Source organism: Anomalospiza imberbis, chromosome 11 (assembly GCF_031753505.1).
Source record: "Anomalospiza imberbis isolate Cuckoo-Finch-1a 21T00152 chromosome 11, ASM3175350v1, whole genome shotgun sequence".
In the NCBI taxonomy this organism is placed as follows: domain Eukaryota; kingdom Metazoa; phylum Chordata; class Aves; order Passeriformes; family Viduidae; genus Anomalospiza; species Anomalospiza imberbis.
In genome coordinates, this window is record NC_089691.1 from 9,319,509 (window position 1) to 9,341,549 (window position 22,041).

At 40.4% G+C, this 22,041-nt stretch overlaps 2 protein-coding genes and 1 long non-coding RNA gene across 8 annotated transcripts; 1 reads left to right on the forward strand and 2 right to left on the reverse strand.

The window, feature by feature from the left end:
- The first annotated feature begins 1,296 nt into the window (after positions 1-1,296).
- Positions 1,297-9,815, forward strand: LOC137480635 (uncharacterized). Of its 5 annotated transcripts, none has more exons than XR_011003007.1 (3): positions 1,297-1,404; positions 5,042-5,101; positions 9,387-9,815. It is a non-coding gene; the product is annotated as an uncharacterized lncRNA (long non-coding RNA). The 5 variants fall into 5 exon arrangements; XR_011003006.1 differs by lacking the exon at positions 9,387-9,815 and adding an exon at positions 7,472-7,859; XR_011003004.1 differs by lacking the exon at positions 9,387-9,815 and adding an exon at positions 7,487-7,859.
- On the reverse strand, positions 1,821-10,374 carry ACTR8 (actin related protein 8). Its single transcript, XM_068201782.1, has 13 exons — positions 10,176-10,374; positions 9,833-10,003; positions 8,861-8,971; positions 8,493-8,597; positions 7,679-7,852; positions 7,049-7,142; positions 6,112-6,244; positions 5,624-5,777; positions 5,001-5,096; positions 4,309-4,449; positions 3,647-3,911; positions 3,184-3,347; positions 1,821-2,523 (listed from the first exon to the last, which is right to left on the reverse strand). Exons 1-13 carry the CDS (start codon positions 10,296-10,298, stop codon positions 2,380-2,382), a joined length of 1,875 nt encoding a protein of 624 aa, XP_068057883.1. The 5' UTR covers positions 10,299-10,374; the 3' UTR covers positions 1,821-2,379.
- Positions 10,375-11,980: 1,606 nt separating this feature from the next.
- Positions 11,981-15,612, reverse strand: SELENOK (selenoprotein K). 2 transcript variants are annotated; one of them, XM_068201783.1, is made up of 5 exons: positions 15,489-15,611; positions 14,867-14,957; positions 14,064-14,144; positions 13,372-13,464; positions 11,981-12,261 (listed from the first exon to the last, which is right to left on the reverse strand). In XM_068201783.1, exons 1-5 carry the CDS (start codon positions 15,505-15,507, stop codon positions 12,258-12,260), a joined length of 288 nt encoding a protein of 95 aa, XP_068057884.1. In that variant the 5' UTR covers positions 15,508-15,611; the 3' UTR covers positions 11,981-12,257. The 2 variants fall into 2 exon arrangements, with proteins under 2 accessions (XP_068057884.1, XP_068057885.1); XM_068201784.1 differs by lacking the exon at positions 11,981-12,261 and having other exon boundaries at positions 13,368-13,464; positions 15,489-15,612.
- Positions 15,613-22,041: the final 6,429 nt, after the last annotated feature.

Consider the following 22,041-nt stretch of genomic DNA (forward strand, 5'->3'; position numbering starts at 1 on the left):
TAATCAGATAAGTAGATAATGGACGGTCTCTGGGTGATTGGTTATTCACACTCAAGCACCACATTCCAAACTTCTGAATAATTATTCATTAATGGAAAAGAGTAATTGTTGCCTGTGGAACTATGAGTAAATGTGTACTTGATATTAGTGGTCTTTAATCTTTGCAGTGATGAAGAATGTTTGAAACAAAACTGATGGGTGTTTGCAGTGTTGAAAAAATTTTGGACACTTTGAATGCTGTTATTTGGTAAGCAAATAAAAAGTCTATAGAAAACATGCACTAAATATGTACAAGAGTATAGAAGTTTCATGAAGTAACACAGCCATTTCAGCAGTTAAGTAGGGGTAGATGTAGAGTACAAAATCTTAAGTTAATTGTTTGGAATGTGAAAAAAATAGAGGAGTTTCCACTTCATTGTAAGGGCTCCTGCAGGTATATCCTGTCCAGCATTTCACAGGTTTGCCAACTAGAAAATGGTGATGATATCTCATCCCTTTGTTACCAGCTGAATCATAAACATGATTAACAATTTAAACAGAAAATTTGAGAATTCTGTGCAGGTGAATTTGCTGTTTTTTAATGCATGGATACTTGAACATTTATCATTCTCAAGTCAGTGTTCACTGCAAACTAAGCTGAAACTACTCAGTTTCCTGTTGCAATATTTATCAGGTATATTCAACAGATTTTCCCCTGGATCTTTGCAAAAATCTGGGAAAAATAAATATTTTGGCTATACAGATGTTTGAATGTTAAAACCCTGTCAAGATGCAGATGATTTTGGTGACTTTACATATATTGGCACTGGCAAATTTTGCCTTTCATCTTCCTCCTCTTAATTTCTTATTAGAGTAATGCTGCACTTCAGGAATTTGTTATTTTGTAGCTTTTGCTCAGGGTAAAACTCTAAACAAAAAGGAAGAGAGGATATGAGATGGTGACTGATGAGACTTCAGGTTGCAGGGGGAGGTACATTCCAGTAACATGGGAGGAATTGGCAGGGAGCAGACCCAGACTGATATGCCTTGTTTCTTTCAAAGTAGGGAAGAAAATTAAGTAAATTAAGTAATCAACAACTCCAATATTGATGATGAATTATTTTGCATTGCTTTTTAGCACACTTTCACTGTATGGGCATTGGAAATTATCATTTCAGTGAGTCTGTGTGCATTTTCTCTAAATTCTATTAAAATACACATAAACAAATGCATACATACCATCTATTGGTAAGGATTATTATGATAACGGATGATAGCTTTCAGAGACTTGTTTCAAAATGATTTTTCTTCTCTTTTGGAGCTCCTCACTATCAATTCAGTTGGAGGATGTGAGTGTTTTCTCCTTGCTGCTCTACTTGTGACTGTGTCTCATTGCTGGGGCAGCTTGTGCCATCTCAGACAGAGGTAAGAGTTCTCACCTTCTTGAGCTTTCCTATTCTGTAGAGCTTTGCTGCAAGCATCTTTTTAGATAAGGTCACATAAAAGAGACTGCCTTTTAGGTATTATTGCAATAGGAATGCTCTCAAGTTTGCTTAGGAAGCTCCAGCTTCATTATTTCAGTTCAAACCAGTCGGGTTGTTTTGAAGGTAGCTGCCCAACCAAACCAGATTTGGTTGGTGTTGCAGGGTGGCTGAGGAGTGCAGCATCGCTGCCCTCAGGTGGAATGAACTAGAAGATGTGCTGGCTGTATAAAATTTTTAGGTGTATTATATTGATTTTTGTAAAATAAGGAAAAAGTGGACTCTGCAGTGGATAATGAAAAACAAAGAGGCTTTGATGAAAAGTACAGGGCAAGGAAAAAATACTCCACTTCCAAATCCTTTGTTTTTCTACTAAGTAAAATAATTTATTACATAAGTAAAATACAAACAGTGACTGTAGTTTTAGTTCTTCATTTCACTTTTACCCTAATGATCACTTATATAACAACTTCATCTCCTGGTAACATTAGAGTAGCAATCAGAATATTACATTAAACCCACAGCTGCACTCTTCAGCTGTTGCTTCTGTGTACATGTTTCTGGAATAAATCTTGGCTTAACATCTCTCACATAATATTTCATACCTTAAGTTCCTACACTGCAATTTTAATAAACATTACCTGAATAATATAGTTATTCTGGAGATGACAGTGGTACTCTGTATGCAGAATTCAATGCATACAATTTAAGAGACAAAGGGTAGCTGAAGTCAAATGAATTCAGTAAGGTTTTTTTGTTTTTTACAACACTTCCAGAAAAATCTCAGTTGAAGTTACTATTAATAAAATACAAAAAATATGTATCGCAGAAGATCAATTCCTGTGCACTGGGAAAAAAGGGCATTTGGGGAAAGGAATCTTCAGTGAAGTTCCTACAGGCTCCTCTGTAAGCACCTGCACTACCACACAAAGGCAGCTCGCTCCCGTAACATCCTGACACCAAAGCGCTGCCACTCCCTCTGGTATATCCACAGCTCCTGAGTTGTGTCCAGACAGGCCAAAACTGCCCCTCCTTTCCAGGCAATTAAACGTGGATCCATATCCTAAATTCAAAACACAGATTGCACAAAGTCATTGGTCTCATTTTGCACTGTTCTCCACAGCTGTATCCTATTTTTCCAACACTATTCACCAGTTAGAATCTGGCAGGGTAGGGGAAGAGAAAAATTTTTCAGTATTATCCAGGAAAAAGTAGCGAGATAAAAATATTTAATTGATATTCAAGATGCTTTGAGAAGTCAGTTTTTGTTTTAAGATGCTTTCTAAGCACATCATGAAAATCTTGCCTTCAGTAATGGAGGCTCTGAAATAGAGGAAGTATATTTACAAGTTTTGCCTGATTAAGGCCACATGAAAATAATCTCAATGTCTATTTTTCTATTATCTTTATAGTACTAAAAAATAAAAAAAAAAATCACAATTTCTTGTTGAGTAGACAAGGTTACCTTCATGGGCCAGTACTAACTGCTTCTTTAAGAATGGGGCCTTGAGCTAATAAACACTTCAATGATCTGTACCAGTCACACTTTTGCCATGCCTCTAACTCCCTGTCTCTAACCAGCCAGTGCTATGTTATAGGCTGAAAAAAGCTCACTTAAATCTCAGATATTCAACTACTCTGGGATTTTGAAAGAATTGTTTTCTTTTAACCTTTCAAGGATTTCAACCAATCATAGTTTACTAACTACTTAGTTAACAGTTACCTTAGGCCTTGTGATGACCTCAACATTTTCAACAACTCTTCTGAAAGAAGGTGGCATTTTGTTGAGAATTCGGTGTTGAAGAAACTCCTGAGCTTTATGAAACATAAGGCCTCCTCCCACCACTAAGATGGAGCTGTACATCTTCTTTTTTGTATCATCAGATGCTGGAATGAATGAATGAATATATAGAAATACATCTGTTTTTTAAAGTTAATATGGTCTGTATTACAATTGATTTAGTGCAGATCAAACCAGACAGAAACTGATGTTTGCTTTTAAAATTCTTCTTCTATTCCTTGAACACACAGCTCAAGAAACATTAACAAAGATGCAAGCATAAGAAACAGTGTAGCTACTCTCCAGGAGATAAAACCTAGGGACACATCTTTCTTTGGTGAAATATAGGAGTTGCACAAATCCACCCTGAGGTCTATTTCACAGAGTTGTAAAATGTAATTCTTACCACAGCAGTCAATACTATGAAGGATGGCTTTGTCCAGGCCCAAGGCTTTGCCTTCAAACTGAGAAATAGCAGTTTTCCTGGACATGTGTGCAGTTAAAGGTTCCTCTGAATCATTGCCAGGTATCATACAGTCACCCTGGGAAGAGCCCAGCTCCACTTCTTGTGGGTAGATCCTCTCTGAAATATCTGAGGATTGGCCTCTCAATTCTCCCTCAAATGGACCAGGCTTTGACATAGATTTTCTGTCAGCTGTAGCTTTTGCAGACTTAAAAATGAGAAAACAAAAATGCAAAAAGGTCACAGCAAGTTAGAGAACAGTACAAAGACGTAACCAAGCACCGTTGTACTTCCCTTCACCTTTCTGCACAGCAAGGTTAAGGCCTGCAGTATTGCCTCATCTAATTTTCATTTTAATCCTCATCTAAGTAAGGGCTTATTTTGAACTCCATCAGATTGCTCAATCCTATAATAGAGGGATCCTTTCTTAGACTTTAAAAATGCACACTTCTAGTTTAGGCACCTGTAACTGCTTACTTTAAATTTATTCTTTAATACTTCTGACCGAGGTAACAAACTCTGGTTTCTGAGATGAACTAATGAGTCCTCATTTTATTCCCTGATTAAATGATAGTTCATGAAAAATAAAACCAGCAATCACACACCTGCTCCTGCTTACTTTGTGTGGCCAGCAGATAATGCTCATCATGAGGATCCTCAGGATCACCTTGTGACCTGTGCTGCAAAATTGTCATTTTTTGTCCAATAATTCCAAAAGTTGCTGGATAAAACAAAGCCATGGGTGCCTGAGGAGAGATTTGGCATGGTTTTACTACAGTATTCCTTCTTTTGGCATTTACTGGAGAAAAAAGAAAAGTCATGTTCTATTTTTCTCACAATTCAAAATTAAATAGAGGTTTTTTTTTTTTTGGTAGTTTGTAAAATACTGAAGTGTCTTCTTTTTTTCATAATTAAAAAATATCCCAGCAAATACACAAGTTTCTTTACAGATTTAGCATTGTATAATAAGCAAGTACTCAAATGTTGTTTGTTACAAAATTAGAAAATTCAATGGTGAGCTGAAAAATGTGCAAAATTAAAATTAATGCTTTGCACTTGAAGGATAATTATCATATTTAGATGAAGCAACAATCATTGTGGCTAAAGATACTTAGAAAGTCTTGTGCATCCACCAGTGCTGCATTAGGCCCACTCATCCATATAGAAATTAATTTTGTCTACAAGCATATTTTAAGAACAATCCATAAATCACATGGGCTTAGTAGCACTGGACTGATACAAATTGAGGCTCTGAGTCTGAATGCTCATTATACTTGTAATTTAATTTAAAAATCACCTGTAATTTTTCATCCCCTAATCTGAACTGGTACAATAAAGCTGGAGAATCTGGATGCCGAATTTGGAACTCGTGATCTTGTAATCCAGAAATATCCTAAGGTAAGAAACAATGGAAACAAACAAAAAGAAAGTATCTTTTATATTTATCAAGCTGTGCAATCTATTTAACTACAGAAAACAGCAAAAAGTAACAGAACTCTCTTCTAACTATGGACTTTATTTACCTATTCTTGAGTTTTTAAAAGTCTTTTCCATGTAGTATGATGTGCCAGATAGCTTTCTACATGCCTAAGCCTCTACAATGAGAGTTCTGCAGAAAGAAGAGACCTGCTGGCAGATCTTACAGAACTGAAGTTGAAAATCAGCAAGTATGCAATTATTATCAGCTTCTTTCAGCAATAAGAACAAATAAATTCTTTTTCTAAGTGTTGAGATTCCTTTCAACTAGAGGGAAAATAAACCAAGTTACAAACATTTCAAGTCTAAAGCTTCTACAGCTTTTGCCAGTATGCTCCTGAGTAAAATATTTACAATTAACTTTGACTCACAAAAAGGCTCCCCAGAGTAAGATTCTGTAAAAAAAAAAATTACTTGGATAATGCATGATTTTCCCCTTGTCACCTGATCTAGATGACAGAATGTCTCCTTTAGGTGCTGAAGCAGCAGGCAGTCCAACTTATTGGTTAACTGGCAGTCTCTGTATGGGAATCCTGCTCGTTGCATAAGCCAATAAAAACACCTTGACACATCAGAACCTCCATATGCAAGGCACAGCCTGAAGCACAGAGAAGAAAAAGATCTTTTTATGTAGTTGCTGAAATACTGGCTGGCTGCAGCAATAGGGAGAGGAATGCTAGGAAGATTTTAGACATGCTGGAATCATGACTTCCATGGAGTTTGCAGAACACGACATTAGTTCTGATCAGTTCTGCCTGTTTTCTTCTTCTAAAGGTAATTCTTTAAGGTTCATATTGTAACAGTTGTCTCTGTCAAATGCCTCAGAGCAAGAAAACCCCTGTATTTATAGAAACTTTGTCTCCTTTTAGAAGTCAAATCTTTGGTAAGCAAATAAGTCCATGATTATAATAATTCTGCACACTCTAAGATACCTGGTATTGCGATGGGAAACACCATCTTCTACACAGCAAACACTTGTCTTCTGATCTCCCACATCTACAATGCATGCACTGCTTAAACCACTTCCAAAGGTAGCACAGACAGACTCCTGGTGCACAATAATTCCTGGCAACACGAGAAAAAAATTTATTAAATTTATGCCAAACTTTACAGTCATGTTGCTGACATTTAAAGGACATTTTATGTCTTTTCAAGATCTACAAATAGCCTGACTCTCTACTGAAAGCCTGTATATTCAGTGAAGATGGGGTGGAGGGTACTTAAGAGATTTTTTTTGTTGAATAAGGCTTTAAAAGTCCTGAAAAGAAGCTAAGAGCAGGGTCAAATGATCCTTTTTATAAAAGATTAAAGGTATTGTCTCCAAATTGCAAGTGTTTTTTAATCTGGTAGTGCAGGGTCTTGGCTACTGGATGCATGTGATGTGTTTTCCTAATTTTTTTCTGGTTTTAATCAAATAGCATTATTATTAGCATTTCAGATATGGTCTTTAAGTAGTTGTGAAATAAGATCCACTTTGACCCTCTGTTCTCCCTACAATCCACCTTTAGAAAGTGCATTTGTGTCACAAGCCCATACTTAAACCTGGGAAGTACCAGAGATTCCAGTCTGTGTTTCTAGACAGTCATGCATTCTAGAAATATTTAAGAAATCAAACTGCTGCTACTTTTACCTCAGCTGAATGTGAAGCCCACAGCTGGAATTCACAACAGCAAACCAAAAAACTTGTTTCAATATTAGCCAACCATTTTGCCCCTTTAAAAGAGACAGCAGTTATGTGATTGGCAAAAGATGAGGGTGCTAGTCCCAGCTAACCTGGGGCTGATGTGCAAAAATATGCCTCAAAAGGAAAAAAAAAAAAAAATCCTCATGCAATTAATCATTAAGTACTCGCTTCATTATGGTTTTTACCTGAGAAGCCCATCTTCATTAGGATCATATTTACCAGTTCTTTCACATGTTGTTTATTATAGATGTCTGGAATTAGTAAAATGCATCTGTAGTACTGAAGACAAGAACAGTAAATTAAAGCCAGCTCTCAAATAAAGTTTGATATACAACTTAAAAAAAAAAAATCAAAATTTTAGGAAAGGGGAAGGTTTTTAATACTTTAAAAAATATGTTCTAAGTAAATGCCAAAAGTCTATAGCCATTTAAATGTTTAAAAGTACATCAGGCATGAGACAAACACCTACTTAGCAAGGATAAGTAATTATACAAGGATTAGGCAGCCCTTCCCCAGGTGCCTCCTTTACAGTTAACAAAAAAAAAACCCAAACAAAAACTCTAAAACTGTGAAATGCCTATAATGGGATTTCTAAACATCCTTGTTAGAGGTTCTATCAACAGCTCTTGTCTTAAAGACATGGACAAAATTCCATGTGAAGTCTTGGGAACCCTGCTCACCAGCAGAAAGAAGGTATTTATTAAGAAAAGCACTAGTAGGAAGGTACCAATACCAGCAAGTTGCTTCTCTTTTACAGTAACACTGAGAGAAGTGGATACAGCCTACACCACAAAAATATGCTGTTCACAGCTCACCTTCAGATCTTTCAGGGGTATTTCCAGGTATTTTTGTATTGCATGTGACCATATAACTTCCAGGTCTGCCAGTACTGCAGTGAGGGAGCCACCAGGTCCTGGGTGGAGATTCAGCTGTCCCCTTCTAATGGGCCAATGTATGTTATAAGAATCTAATGGATTAACATACAGCGCCTGCAAATGAGAGATTATCTTCTGGGCATTGCTTTTCCCAAAAAAATACTGACACAATGAGTAGCAACTGGGAAGAAAAATATTTCAAAAGCAGATATAAGACACTGCAGAATTCAGACTGATGTAACAGCAATACAGAGGATTTCTTTGTAACAGGGTTTGATTATAAACCATTACAATAAAGACAGCAAATACATAGTGTAAATTATTTGAATGTTCTTACCCACAGACATCTAGTGAATATAAAGGTATATTTTTTCATTGCCTCATATTAGAAAACTAAAATAATTTAAACACTTGGAAGCCCACAAATATCAGCAGCAATTCCACGTAGTGATACTTTTATCAGTTTCTTGCCTTTTCTCTGAATTATGCCATATGGGTAAAGTTCTCACCTACTCCCTGCAAAAACCCTGATTTATAGCAGCAGGGGATTCAAGATACTTGTTAAGCAAATGGGGGAAACCCTCTGGTCTTGCTGAATGATAAAAAATACTCAGTTACTTCACAGTAAATTTCTCAGTTTTGCTTGGTTAGCTTTACACATCTTTTAGTAAAAACCAACTTATAGCAGACTGCAACTGATCAATGGCTGCATTAAAACACACAAAGCCTCATTCAGCAGGAAAATCAATCTTACCTCTTCTCCTACCAAAAATTCAGGATGATTTGATGTGTTTGTCCATTTGGCCCCAGAGCTGTGATCCAAAATGGCAGGTCTCATCTGTCTGTTGTATGACCTGGCCTGAAATGTAACCAAACCAAATCCTTTTGATAAATATTTTACCGGTCACTTTTTATGCATGGAAGAAAACCAAAATACCCCTTTGAACCCAGCCCTTGAAGAAACACAATCTTCATTTTCTCATGTTTTCAGAGTTAGGTACCACAGTAGCCCTTATTCATATTTAGTCTAGAAAGGGTATCTATTCTTGTCCACTGAAGCACAGCATCTCACTCCAGGACTGTGTGAATGAACAGTTTGGTAAGACTTTAAGAAAGAGTTACCTGATCAGGTGACACTGGTATGCGCCTTGCTCCATTTGACATCTTTTTGGACCATATTGCTTGGTCCACCATTTTAAGGCCATTTTGTCTCTGCTCAGTACTCTCAGGTTTCTAAGGAAAAACCCCAGATATGCAAGGTAAATACTTTCAAACCACATCTGTATACTGGTAATACTGAAGCTATTAGGAAACAATGAAATCTTTACTGTGGTTGATACACAGTAGAAAGAACAGATGTTTGTACAATCCAAAATGGACTTATGCTCATTTTTAAAGAAACTATTTTTTATATTAGAGTTCCCAACACCTCTTCAAGTCAACTTTAATCTTTTAACTGCTTTTAGTGGCTGCTGGACTTAACCTCTAGTGATGTGCTCAGGCCATTAATTACAGACATATGAAGTAGGAGCAAAAATGTTTAAACAGATCTCAATTATTTAACAGTGAGGTTTAATATTAGAGAGGTTAGTTTGATTTTTACAGATTCAGATTACAAATAAGATTATTACATGTGTCTTTTAACCAGGCTGGACTAAAATGGCTTGCTGTGTTGCCCAAGTCACAAATTAGTAACCAACACATTCACAAATGGAGAAGTCTGATTCTAATCCTACACATGGCATTCCATCAGAAGAAATACTGAGTGTGGTACCAGACCACAGCACAGGGAAATCAACATGTACAAACCCTCAACCTAGCAACTCTTTAGATTTAGTTCATTGCAAACAAATCAAACAAAACACAAACACAGCTTGGTCCAAGCCTACTGACTTCAGTAGCTAACGATGACCAGGCTCCCTGTTTGTGGGCATCTACAGTCCTTAAAAGGATGAAAAAAAAGTTTGACAGGAGACGTATTCTCCTCTGGAAAACCATGAAGGATGGAAGGCACGTATGCAGTACACAACAAACCAAAGCGCCCCAGAACAGGGGATGGCCAGGCGGATTTTGGCGAGGCGGGCCCGCGCTTACATTGAGGCCGTCCCTGAGGAGCCAGCTGTCCCTGTAGGCCGCCTGGCCCGGCTGCTTGTGCCGCCGCGCGATCACGTGCGGGATGCCGGCGGGCAGCGTGTCCGTGGCCCGCCCGAGCCGCAGGGTGGTCGAGCCGGGATGGATCACCACGATGAAGTTGCTCTGTATTTGCTGAAAGCAGCACAACGCGCACGGAGTCAGTCCGGGCGCCCAGGACCACCTGGAGCCCTCCCGGCGCTTCCACGCCCCCCTCCGCAGGCCTTTAAAAGGCCGAGCCCGGGCCGGGCCCGCCCCAGCGGGAGGGAGCCGCGCCCGGCAGCAGCCGCTCGGCTCCGGGCCTCACCTCCTGCAGGGACTCGGGCACGGCGGCGGGGACGATGGGCCGCTTCACGCCGCGCTGCTCGCGCTCCCGGTCGCGCTCCTTGTCCTTGCCGTTCTCCGCCTCGCCCTTCTCCGCCTGGGTCATGCTCCGGCCGGGCGGAAGCCGCGTCTGCCGGGCCCGAGCGGCGCCGAGCCCGGCGCGGGGCGGAAGCGGGCGGGCCCGGGCCCGGCACCGCCCCTCGAGCAGGTACCGGGAGGGGCCTCGGCGGCTCCTGGGCGCTGCCTGCGATGGCCCCGCTGGCAGCAGAGGGCGGGGCTCCTGCCCCGGCGCTGGGGAGCCCAGCAGCGGCACGGGAGCCCGGGGAGGAGCCCCGCCGCTGCCGTGGGCCTGGTGGAGCACCAGCCAAACGCTCTCAGCTGGGCTGGTGCTGCTGGTGGGGCTGCAGGAGCGGGGATACGGCCCTCCAACAGCTTAAATACTCCTCTGTGCAAAGGATGTAGTACAGCTGGTGTACGTGGCACTGCTGTAAAGGGGTAACGATGAACAGGCTCCCTGTTTGTGGGCAGCGAGTTCCTTTATAAACTACAGAGAGGATGTTAGACTAGAGCTGGGGGACATGTGGTTTTTAAAGGCTGAAAGTTACACAGGCTAGTCTAAAAGAGGGGGACTTTGTGTTAGGTAGGAGTGGGAGCTGCTGGAGTAGCATGTTAATTGAGGGGCATTGTTGATTAATTTCTGGCTAAGGAGTGTTAAGGAATACATTCAGTGTAGGTAGCCGGGGTGCAGCTGCAGTTGGAACTGCTCGGGGGGCAGAGCCGCAGGAGAGAGGCCATGAGCTGCCAGCCCTTTGTGGAATTGTGGCACAGCCGGCGGATGGAACAGCAGCAGCCGTTTTATACACGGAAGAGTCCCTTTGTTCAGGGTCCCTCCTCGGAGGCAGTTGTTATTTACTTACTGCACCAATATTAAATTATTTTAAGGATCTGGACAACTGACACTCTGCTTTGGAAAACCTGGGGTTGAGCTGGTAAGGAAACCTGGTCTGATTTTAAGTATGTTGTAAGGAGTCAAGCAGGGCAAGTTTTGATCTCAGCTTATGGAGTGTGGATGTAACTGCCAGAGTGGCACCTGGATGGTCAGACAGGAGCATCTCCTTAACAAGAAATTATTAAGGAGGCTTAAATGAAAAATTTGCACTGTATGGAAAATAATTTAATCTGGATTCTTGTCAGCTCATTTTTTCTCAAATAGCTGCAGCCCTCTTTAAGCAAAAATCCCTCAAAACCCACAAATGCCAAATGAACTCCAAGAACAGTGAGAAACTCCCATGCTGAAAAGGGGTACATCAGATAAGATAGTTACTATTTGAAAGAAAATAACTATTCTGGGGTAGCTGTCAATATTTGAGCTCTTTTTTCTTCATGTAGAAAAACATCACCTAATTTTATAGTAAAAAAAACCCGAATTTGTACAGTAAATGTTTTTATACTTTTCAGTAAGTTTAGAGTGGAGAATGAAGCTGTTTCAAGAGGTGTTTCTGTTGTAAAACCCATTATGTGCCTTAGTGAAGCAAGGGTTGTAAAGCAAGGTATTTTGATAACTGCATTTTTGAAGTGCTTTTAGAGTATCATTAATACAAGAAAAACACAGCAAAGTACAGTGTTTGTCCCAAGAGAGTGAATACAAAACCTCTTAAGATGTGCTGCTTTGACTCTTGAGGGACCATCTCTATCAACTATAAATATGTATTTTTTTCTCACTGAATAGCAGAAGGCTTATTGTACTTCAGATTTTTTCAGTTTCTAAAAATGATGAGAAAATCAGCCTTGTGACAAGCCAAATATAATTTACTTACAACTTTGCAACTACAGTAAAATGTTCAGAAACTATACAAAGACTTTAGACAGTAAACATGTATTTAATGAAACTGTGGTTCAGTTACACTGGATCCTTGAGGAAGGAGTTCCCAGTACAACTTCATGAATCTGCTTCTATCACAGAACAGTTTCCAGTCAGGCATACACATCCCCAGTTGGTCCACCACTAAACTCTTCTTTTCGTCTGGCTGATGTGTATGCTTGTGCCTGCCTCTTCAGCAGGCGTTTACCTAAAAGATAAAGCAGTAGCAATACATTTAAAGAGGCCTTTATTTGTGAGATGACATTAAGTAGAAAATTAAAAATAACATTGCTTTTAATTTAGATAAATGAGACATGCTAAAGACTTGCTAACTTTATTTCTGAGCAGGTTACACATTGCTGTGATGACCCAAAAGCCATCTCCACAGTCTTTGCTGGCCTTGTGTCTATTCAAGAAAAAAACACCACCACGTCCCAGGGTTTTTCTCCCACTTGGAAGAAGCTTGTCCTTGTTCTAGTGAACTGAAATATTGATGTCTCTGTTTCCTGGTATATGAACATTTTCCTACAAGGTTTACAGGTATTAACCACCTACATGGGTTGTTTTTTTCCCCCTTATAACTTTTATTATAGTAACAATGGGAGTTACTGATGAAAAGCAAAGATTGTTTACTTAACTCTTAAAGTAAATTAAACCATACTGTAAATACTGTGTCAACTGTACCTCCCAGCAGCCAAACTAATTATTAAACAGAATTGAATATCAGGCAGCTGTAAGAAATTTAAAACCTCTTTTACCTCTTATTTTTAAACAATTTTGATTTTTATACTTTACTGGACTTCAAGATTGGTATGGCTGTATCATTGAAACAAGGGGAAAAATCCCATTTTTACTGTCTTGTAACAACTTTATATTTTTATTTCTTTTCTGTTGAGAAACTTAAACCAAAACCCCTCACATGTCATATAACAATAAGAAATGCAAACAAAGCTTCATTTTCTAACAATCTGATCTTTAAATTAGTAGCTAAAAAAGATAAATTATTTATAGCTTCTCATCAGCTGTGCTTGGAAATCTTTGCCACACTTTGTCTATCATCTTCCATGCAATTAAAAGTGAAAGCCCACCATTCCTAAACCAAAATCCTTTTTAACATCCCTTCCCCCTGCTTTTTCTCCCCTTTACTGGAAGTATCTTTATTTCTTTTATTATTGAATAATTTTGATTATTTTCCTGTTTTGGTAACTTCTGCACCAGGAGGACAAAACACTCCATTCTACCTTAACACTGAATTAACACTGCTATTAAAAAAAAAACCCAAACCCTTCAAAGCAGGATGCAGGAGATTTGGATTTACCTTCCTCATCCACCTCCAGCCATTGGTGGTGGACTGGGGCCTCCACCCCAGTGGTTTATTCGGCCCATCCTACGGCGAGGATTTGCTGGAGGCCTGAAAAGAAGGGAATTCTACTGTCATTAAACTTTTCAACTAGAAATAGAATAACACTGTCTCTAAATGTCAGTAGTGAGAAAAGCTGAACCTCTGAAAAAGTGGAGTTTCACCTGGAAAGCTGTAAGAAAACCCCAATCCCATGATCAGAAAAATCCTCTCCTGTTTCATTACTGCTGTGTGATGTGAGAAGGCTACAGATCACTGATGCTTTTTACACAGTCTTACAAAACACTTAGGCTGCAGTGTTCATAGAAATTACAGCCCTATGACAGTGTTTTGCATTAGGTGATGTAATACAAGAAATTACTGCACTAATGCAAGTCAAATGCTGAGTATAAACATGTCTAAGAAAAGAAGAATTTTAACAAAGATATATCTCGTCTCCTAGGCAGGCTTCAAAAATATTTTCAGAGAGTGTTAATCTGTACTGCTATTGCAGCTGTCCAAAGCTGTGTGTTGTTACCAACAATAGTGCAGATAACCATTTTAGCTTTCCTGCACAACCCAATTCAATGCAAATCACAACTGTAATCTACTCAGATTCATGTCACTTCACCAAGACAGGGGAAAAACTGGTGTGAATATGAAAAAAATACCCTCTTCCATCATGGTATCCTGAATAGGAGGAAGATGTGTACCCTCTTCTTCTCAAATCTGGTTGAATAATGCTCTGGAAACTGAAAATATAAAATAAGGGTTAGATGAATTGATAGCTAGATATGGTTTTTGATTGGAAGATAAGAAATGGCTTGAAAAACAGTAAGTAGTGTTCAGGAATGAACAGTGTTATCTTCTCATGATCACTGTTGTTTAAATCTTGGCAATTTGTCTCCTACATATGAAACTAAAATCTGAATTTTTAATTAATTGAATTTTAATTCCAAATTACAGTGAAGCTTAAACTATAAAATCTAGTTTTCTTGCTAATATGCAAGAAATGCAATAGTATAAACTTATAACTGAAGTCACTAAGAACTGTTGAATACATCACATGGACATTGTCTGTTAACTGGCTTTGATCCAAATTTGTGTTTACTGAGTGATTACTTTTACTAGTCAGAATCTATTGTCACCAGCAGAAATTTTCCAAACAGCTTAAGTATTTGATCAGCTAGTAGATGCTTTTTAACAAAAGTATATATCTTCTTTTTGCAGTATCAAAGTAGATGAAATGTAAGAAAACTCATTTAAACAGCCAATAAGTCACTTTTCATGCACTTTTTTAAAGTATACTGTGCTTAATAAACACAACCACATAGTTGTAGTAAAGCATTTGTACATATGGCATGCTAGAGAGTAAATATAATATTTTTATTGTTGTTTTACTGATACCATTGTGAAACTTCCACTTATGTCAAATCTAAAATGAAGCTCACCAAAAGAATTAACTTCTACTTACAACAGAACCACAAAATCTGCTATTGACCAGAAGAAATCTGTTATAGATGACAAACGCCAGGGAGCCCGACTCTGGTTATCCAAAACTTGTCCTGTAACATCCAGATACAAAACATCCAGTGACATTCAGTGTGTGACACTGAACAGTACATTACACAAAAGCAGATGTGCTAAGTCCAGAGTTTGCAGCTGGGACGGTGAAACTGCACTTCATGGCAGCGAGTTTCATTTTCTGCAGGTTATGCCCAAGTACTTGAGCTAAAGGAGTCAGCACCGCCACTGGGGCTCTACGTCCAGAAAACCTACAGAGAGTACCAGTGCGGTCTGATTCCCCGTAAGCGGTTCAAGTGCTGCCGTGTGACGCTCCCGGTGTCTGCAGCACGCACTTGGATTCGTCAAAGTCCCTAAATGCGCTTTAGAAGCAGACCAGGCTCGGCCACAGGCCGCAGGGCAGCGCGGGGTGACGCGACGCCGGCAGCCCGTGCCCGGCTGTCCCGGCAGCGGCGGCGCTGGCAGCAGCGGCGCTCTGCGCAGTGCGGGCCCGGTGCCCCCCGGTCGGTGCCCAGCCCCCGGCCCGACCCCTCACGGCTGCAGACGCGCACCGCGGCTCCCCGGCCCCTCACCGTTCGAGATGTACACCATGGCTGCCCGCCGGCCCGGCCCCGCCCCTGCGCCTGCGCGGCCGCCGCGCGCATGGGCAGCGGGCGGTGACGGCGGCGCCCGCGGAGGAGCTGGGCTTGCTGCCCCCAGCCTCAGGGCAAGGGCGTGCAGCCCCTGAGGTTAACGGGCTCCCGCTCAGGACCGCCTGTTATCGAGGGCTCCCTGTCAGCAGTGCTGTTATAACGAGTTTGCCCTCGGCACACCGGATAACGGGGGATCGCACTCTGCACTAGGGATAACGAGGGGTCCCCCTGAACAGCCGCTGTTATTAACAAGGTTCCTCCCAGTGCCCCTGTTAACGAGGGATCTCCTCAGAGCTCCGGTACCGGGGCCCCTCCGCAGCCGCTGTTATTAGCGAGGGATCTCCTCAGAGCCCCGGTACCGGGGCCCCTCCGCAGCCGCTGTTATTAGCGAGGGATCTCCTCAGAGCCCCGGTACCGGAGCCCTCAGCAGCTGCTGTTATTAACGAGGGATCTCCTCAGAGCCCCGGTACCGGGGCCCCTCCGCAGCCGCTGTTATTAACGAGGGATCTCCTCAGAGCCCCGGTACCGGGGCCCCTCCGCAGCCGCTGTTATTAACGAGGGATCTCCTCAGAGCCCCGGTACCGGGGCCCCTCCGCAGCCGCTGTTATTAACGAGGGATCTCCTCAGAGCCCCGGTACCGGGGCCCCTCCGCAGCCGCGGCGGAGCCAGCCTGAGGCGGGCGGTGCTCGGGCGGGACGGCTCCTCCCTCCGAGGGGGCGGGTCTGGTTAAGCCTAAAATGGATTTATTTTATCGGTTCCGGTGCTGTTGGAGCTTCTCTGCCGCGTTTAGCAATAGTAACGCGAATAGTCTGCCAGGGTTTCATAAAAACGCAGTGTTCCTAGTCGCCTTCTGCAGTAATGATAGAAATACGACCAAGTGCAGAGATGATTTAACGTTTCTCTTCAAAGGGGACTTTTGTGCCCTGTATTTAATGACAAGTATGTGGCAATGTATATTATGTTCGTGGGAATGTTCAACCCTAAGTTAGGCATTTGTTTTAATTTATTTTATTTTTATAAAAACCTTGCCCTGCAAATATTGGCTAGCATTCCTTTTCTAGGAGAATACATGCTTGTAAAATTGGGGGTAACTATACAGCCTTATAAGCAAATTTAATATGGTACCGTCTCTGAGTTTTTAAGCTAAACTAATAGAGAAGGGATGTTTAATTCTGATATGAAGTAGCGATTAAAAAATTATGTAAAAACACTTTAAATCTTCCTTTGCAACAGCTGTATTTTCCTAATGATGATGAGGTAAAGCCCTTTGCTAAGAGGGGAATAACAGAAGAGTGTTTTCTGAAGTTGAAATTTTAGTACAGTGTCTCTGACAGTGCAGCTATCCCCCAATGAAGAAATTGTTTGCAACTGACAAGTGTTTATAAATGTTTGATGTTTCTAAATAAACTCTTGCAAGCAACCGAAAGCAATCAGCAAAGTGTCTGTAACATGTATACACACAGTCTGTGGTGACTGGGAGTGGGGCTGGCCCAGCCTCATCCCCAGTGGGCCCAGCTGTGAGAAGCAGGTGAGCAGCACTGACAGCAATGAGCCATGGAGTGCCCAGGTGCTCTGAGCAACCACCAAAGGGAGCAGAGGGCACACGGTGCAGGGCATGAACATGAGGGGATAAAAGGCTGGGCTGAAGAACAAGGCGGGGAGATGTTTGCAGCCTTCTGGAGTGATGTGATGTTACTCTGTATGGGCAGACTCCTGAAATCCTCTGAAGCAGTATGGTGTTACTGTGTATGGGCTGAAGCTGTGTGAAATTGTATGGGGTACTCTCTGTATTGTGGCTGTCTCAACTGTGGCACATGCTGGGACAGTAACAAGGTGTCTAAAATGAATGTTTGTCATTATTGAAAGAGCTGACTAATCTGCAACTCAATAAAAGGCACAATACAAAAGCGTTTAGAAAATAGTGCTGCACAGTGCAAAATGGGCATAAACACAGGCAGTATGTTAAAATAATCCAGGGACACCACCTGTGTACCTTTTGCTTTCCAAATGACAGAAAATCCCCAAATAACAAAGGAGATGATTAGTGAAATCTTAATATGCTGTGGAGTTTTTTTGTTTGGTTGGTTTTTTGTTATGGTTATTTCGGGTATTTTTTTGCAGGGGGGGTTGACTTTAAAAATAAAATAAAATGTGAGCTAGTGGACTTTTTAATAACAGTGATAAAGAATGTTTCAGTGTCCTAAGATTATATAAATAAAATGCAATCTTTCTCTGTGAAATGTACTTTTGGTGAATGAAACTAAAGAACTTAAAAAAAAATCCCTTTAAAATTGAGAGTAGTGGTGTGCAGGTACTCCTAACCATTCTATTTTTCCAAGAAGGAATGTCCAGGTGCTTAATAATGGCAAAATCACCAACCACTGTATAAAATGGTACATGAAAATGTCAATGTTTGTAGCCTGTGCAAACAAACTCACAAGCTGAGAGCAAAATGAATCTGTTTATTGCAGAGTTACATCTGTTGGGCTGACTGTTTGTTTGTTTTCTCAAGGCTTTGAAGAAACAGGATGCCTTTCCTGTTCTCAGATAGTGTATTATCTAATTATCTCTTCCATACTTCCCAGGAATTTTCTGCAGTGTCAGGCTTTGCTCTTTTCTTACAAGTGTTTATAACTGTTTTTAAAGCACTAACTCATACCTTACTTATTAATTTATTTCCACATTTAACTCTTAGATGTGAAAATGTGACCTTTATAAGGTAGGGTTAAAAATCAGTGGTAGCATTACATTATCAACCTGATATCTCTTGGCCTGTCCTTGGGTCAGTAGAGAGGAGGAATGGGAAGAGCTCTCCCCGTGCAGCTCAGTTTGTGGTGGAGTTGGCTCAGTGGGTGTGCCGTGAGCTGTGGTGGAGCCTCACTCCTGGGAATGCTGCGGCCCTGGTGTCCCACTCAGTTCCCCCTTGGCTTCCACCTTTGGGGCTGGCAAGTTCAGAGGATCAAGGGGCTGTGCACCTGTGCTTAATGAACAGTAGCAGAGGCATTTTGAGAGTCAGCAGGAGAAATGCAATCCAGCTGGGTATCCTTGTGAACGTGGGGGCTGTGAGCAGAAGTATGTAAGAGCTAAAAGTTACCAGCAGTGTTGTTTGGAAGCTGGAAAGCTGTGATTATTTGACAATAGGCCAAGGAAATATTTGTGCAATGCCACGAAGAGTAGCGTGGGCTGTACATAAGGACAAGCAATTGAAAAAGAGCAATGTTTTTTGCATTTACTTTTTTTAATGCCTTCTGAACTCTCAGTGGGATACCATCTGTTTTTAGATTGTTTGGGGTTTTTTTTTTGCGCCCTGTTCCAAGTGGAGATTTGTATATTTTCATTCCTTGTGAACTGTGTTTCATACCTATACCTAAGTACCCATGTCTGAGCCACATATTACTGTCCTTTAGCAATGTTTTCTATTTTTTCATGACAAGAAACAAAACTATGGGTTGATAGCATTTTCTGTACTGAAGGATGACCTTTTAGTTGTGGTGCAAGAGAACCTGAAAATGGTGTGCTTAGAGAAGTAGATGATAGAGCATGAGCAGAAATGTGACCCTGTCCTGAAGAGGATTTGCAATATACTGATCACATTTAATAGCAGAAATAGAAAAGGCACTTTTTTTCCTTGCTGGCCTATAGCTATTTCACATAGTGATTATCATGTTGCACCAGCGCACAATTAAAATGGAAGCATTCAAAACTTAATTTGGACTTGAATTATTCATAAAAGAGCTGATTGTTATGTAGTATTTGTTTTCTGCACATAAAATTAATACTGTATGTTTTAGAATGAGAAGGTCTTCTGAATTCCACATTACAAATGTTTATTGCAACATAAACTTAACACTCAGTGGATATTTCACAGGATTCTATTTATTAACTGCTTTTATAAGAAAAATTTAAATAACTTGTTCGTGGAAGAGCTGATACTCACTTCTTGGGACTAGATTGCATTGATTTAATAACAGAATTTTAAATAGAATTTACCTGTTCAGGTAATTTCAACTTTTGAGTAATTGATTGAAGACCTATTTTTTTTTATTCTTTGGGGCTCCAGACAGAGATCACTTTAACTGAGAGCCCACAATACATGAAAACATAGTGTACAGATTTCAACTGGAAGATACATTTTGCAAAATCAGCATCTCTGATCCTGGCATAAAATCAGGTCAAGTGCATAAGCACATAATGCTGTAAACAATTTTTTCTCCTGGCTGGACTGACACTAGATGTTCTGCTAACAGAATTTGTCTGCAAATTGTTTGTTTATACCATTTCTTGAGATCTGAATAACAAACATGAGGAAGCTTTAGTTCAAAAATATTACAGTTAAGAGTTTGAAAGCACATACATTCTGGAGGAATGCCAAAGTCTTGTGCTTTTATATTTATTTAGATAACAGCATACTCTTATATACAGAAAGCCATAACTGTCTGTATGTGCTATATATTCTTAACAACCGAGACTTTACCCTGCACTAGAATGAAATTGGTGGTCACCAACTGAAAGTTGTATGAGAGTCTAGAAAGAGACTTCCCCGCTCTAGGCAGAGTGAGCAGCACTACATTTAATGTTCGGGCAGAGAAAGAGCAGGTTCTGTCCGTGCTGAAAGCGCCTGAGTGAGGAGATGCCCGGGATTCGGGCATGGGGATACTTGGAGCGTCCATCGGGTGGCAGCGCGGGTGTGAAAGAACGCGACCTGCCTTGTTTAACCGCGCCGCAAACGCTCTGAGCCCTGGGCACAGCACAGCTGGACCCTCCTTTATAGAAAAATCCTTACTCCACTGCCCCTTGACACTTTGTCATGCATAAATGGCAAGTTCTTCCCGGCTCGAGGACTGGCTACACAGATTTAGAATTTGTTAGAAGTTTCATATAGGTAGACTTTTTGGTAAAGTGAGAGAAATGCTTGTATGTTTATATATCATTATTTTATTGATGGGAATGTTTTGTTTGTTTGTTTGTTTGTTTGTTTGTTTTTTTATTTGGTCTTGTTGGCTTTTATTCTTCATGTTTTTTCCTCCACCTCTGCATACTTCCCCCAGTTAGTGGAATATCACACTTCCTTTTTTGTTACTGGAACAATTGGCTTTTTTAAAAAAATAAATTAGTAAAAGGTGAACATAAATTAATGAAATAATAATAGCCTTTTGAAATATAGCAGATAGGAAAAATAATGATCATGACATGAGTCAACTGAAAATAAAAATCAAGGCCTCAAACCTATGTGGTAAGTTGATGGAAAAGCCTGAAGTAGAACTGCCCTGCTTACCCTCCTACTTGTGTAATTTCTCAAGGATATACTTGCTTCTGTCAAGTAGAGGAAGCAAAAGCAGTCTCAGACTCTGTCGGTATTTTGGTTTAAGGCAAATATCCTTTGCCTTGTTATGCATTCTGCTAATGCATGAGAATTTGATTTTTCCTGTACCTGATGAGTCTGGATTGTGAATGTCTGAACACACGCAGTGCCTACTTTGGCATGTTTTCCTTCTTTTTCTGAATTCTTTAAAAATATTTGGCTTTCTGTCTAAGGAAAAGTAAAATTTAATACAATGAAATTTGAAGAATAAGTGTTCACATTACAGATTATCCTTTTTCACTACTGTTCCTTTATTTTAAAATCTTCTTTATAATGATAGCTTGTAAGCACACCTATAGATTTCATATAGTTATTGCCACCTCCTAGATTTTACTTTTTGGTACTAGCAATGATGTCATTATGCTGTTGTGGTATCTTTAGAAATAAAAAGGAATTATTAACCAGGGAAATGAATTTAAGACAGATGTGAATGTTGTTTTTTTTTGCCAGTCTGTTTAACCCACAGACCAGGGCAGTACATCAGCTGCAGGTGACCATGTGGTTTAACTAATGTCACAGTCTTCTACAATGATTTTGGTCTTATCTACACACAAAAATTTGCTTGTACTGATTTGTTTAGCCTGATAGTACTACAAAATCAGGGAGTGATGCTCTAAAGACTGAAAAGCTAAACATTTGAAGGGAAAATGGCATCTCAGAATGCTGAAGAGTGGTTTAAATGCCAGACATTATCATATCTAAGTAAACCTGGTCTCCTTCAAAAGGTTTTACATTGAATGTGTTCTCTGGAGCCTGCTAGGGTGTATAGTGTGTTTCTGTTATCCGTAAGAGCTGTCTTAATTGTTTGGCATACATTATGCTGTCTGTTTTTGGTGATAGCTTGCTTGTGAATCCACTCAAAAGAGGGGAAAAAAGCTTTAGCTCACTGATGCTGTAGAGCTGCTTGTAGATAGCTGGAACATTCTTATCAGCCACCTGGTGGGAGAGGTATGGGCTGATTGACCAAGGAAACTCCTACATGAAAAGTGGGAAAGGAAGCTGGGAAGACTTGCTTTCCAGCAAGGTGCTGCTGTTTGTCATTTATCTTTATTTTTGTGTCTGAGGCGACTACAGCACAAATAGATACTGGAATCCTCTGGCCTCACTGATGTGATATCTCTGAAAATATGT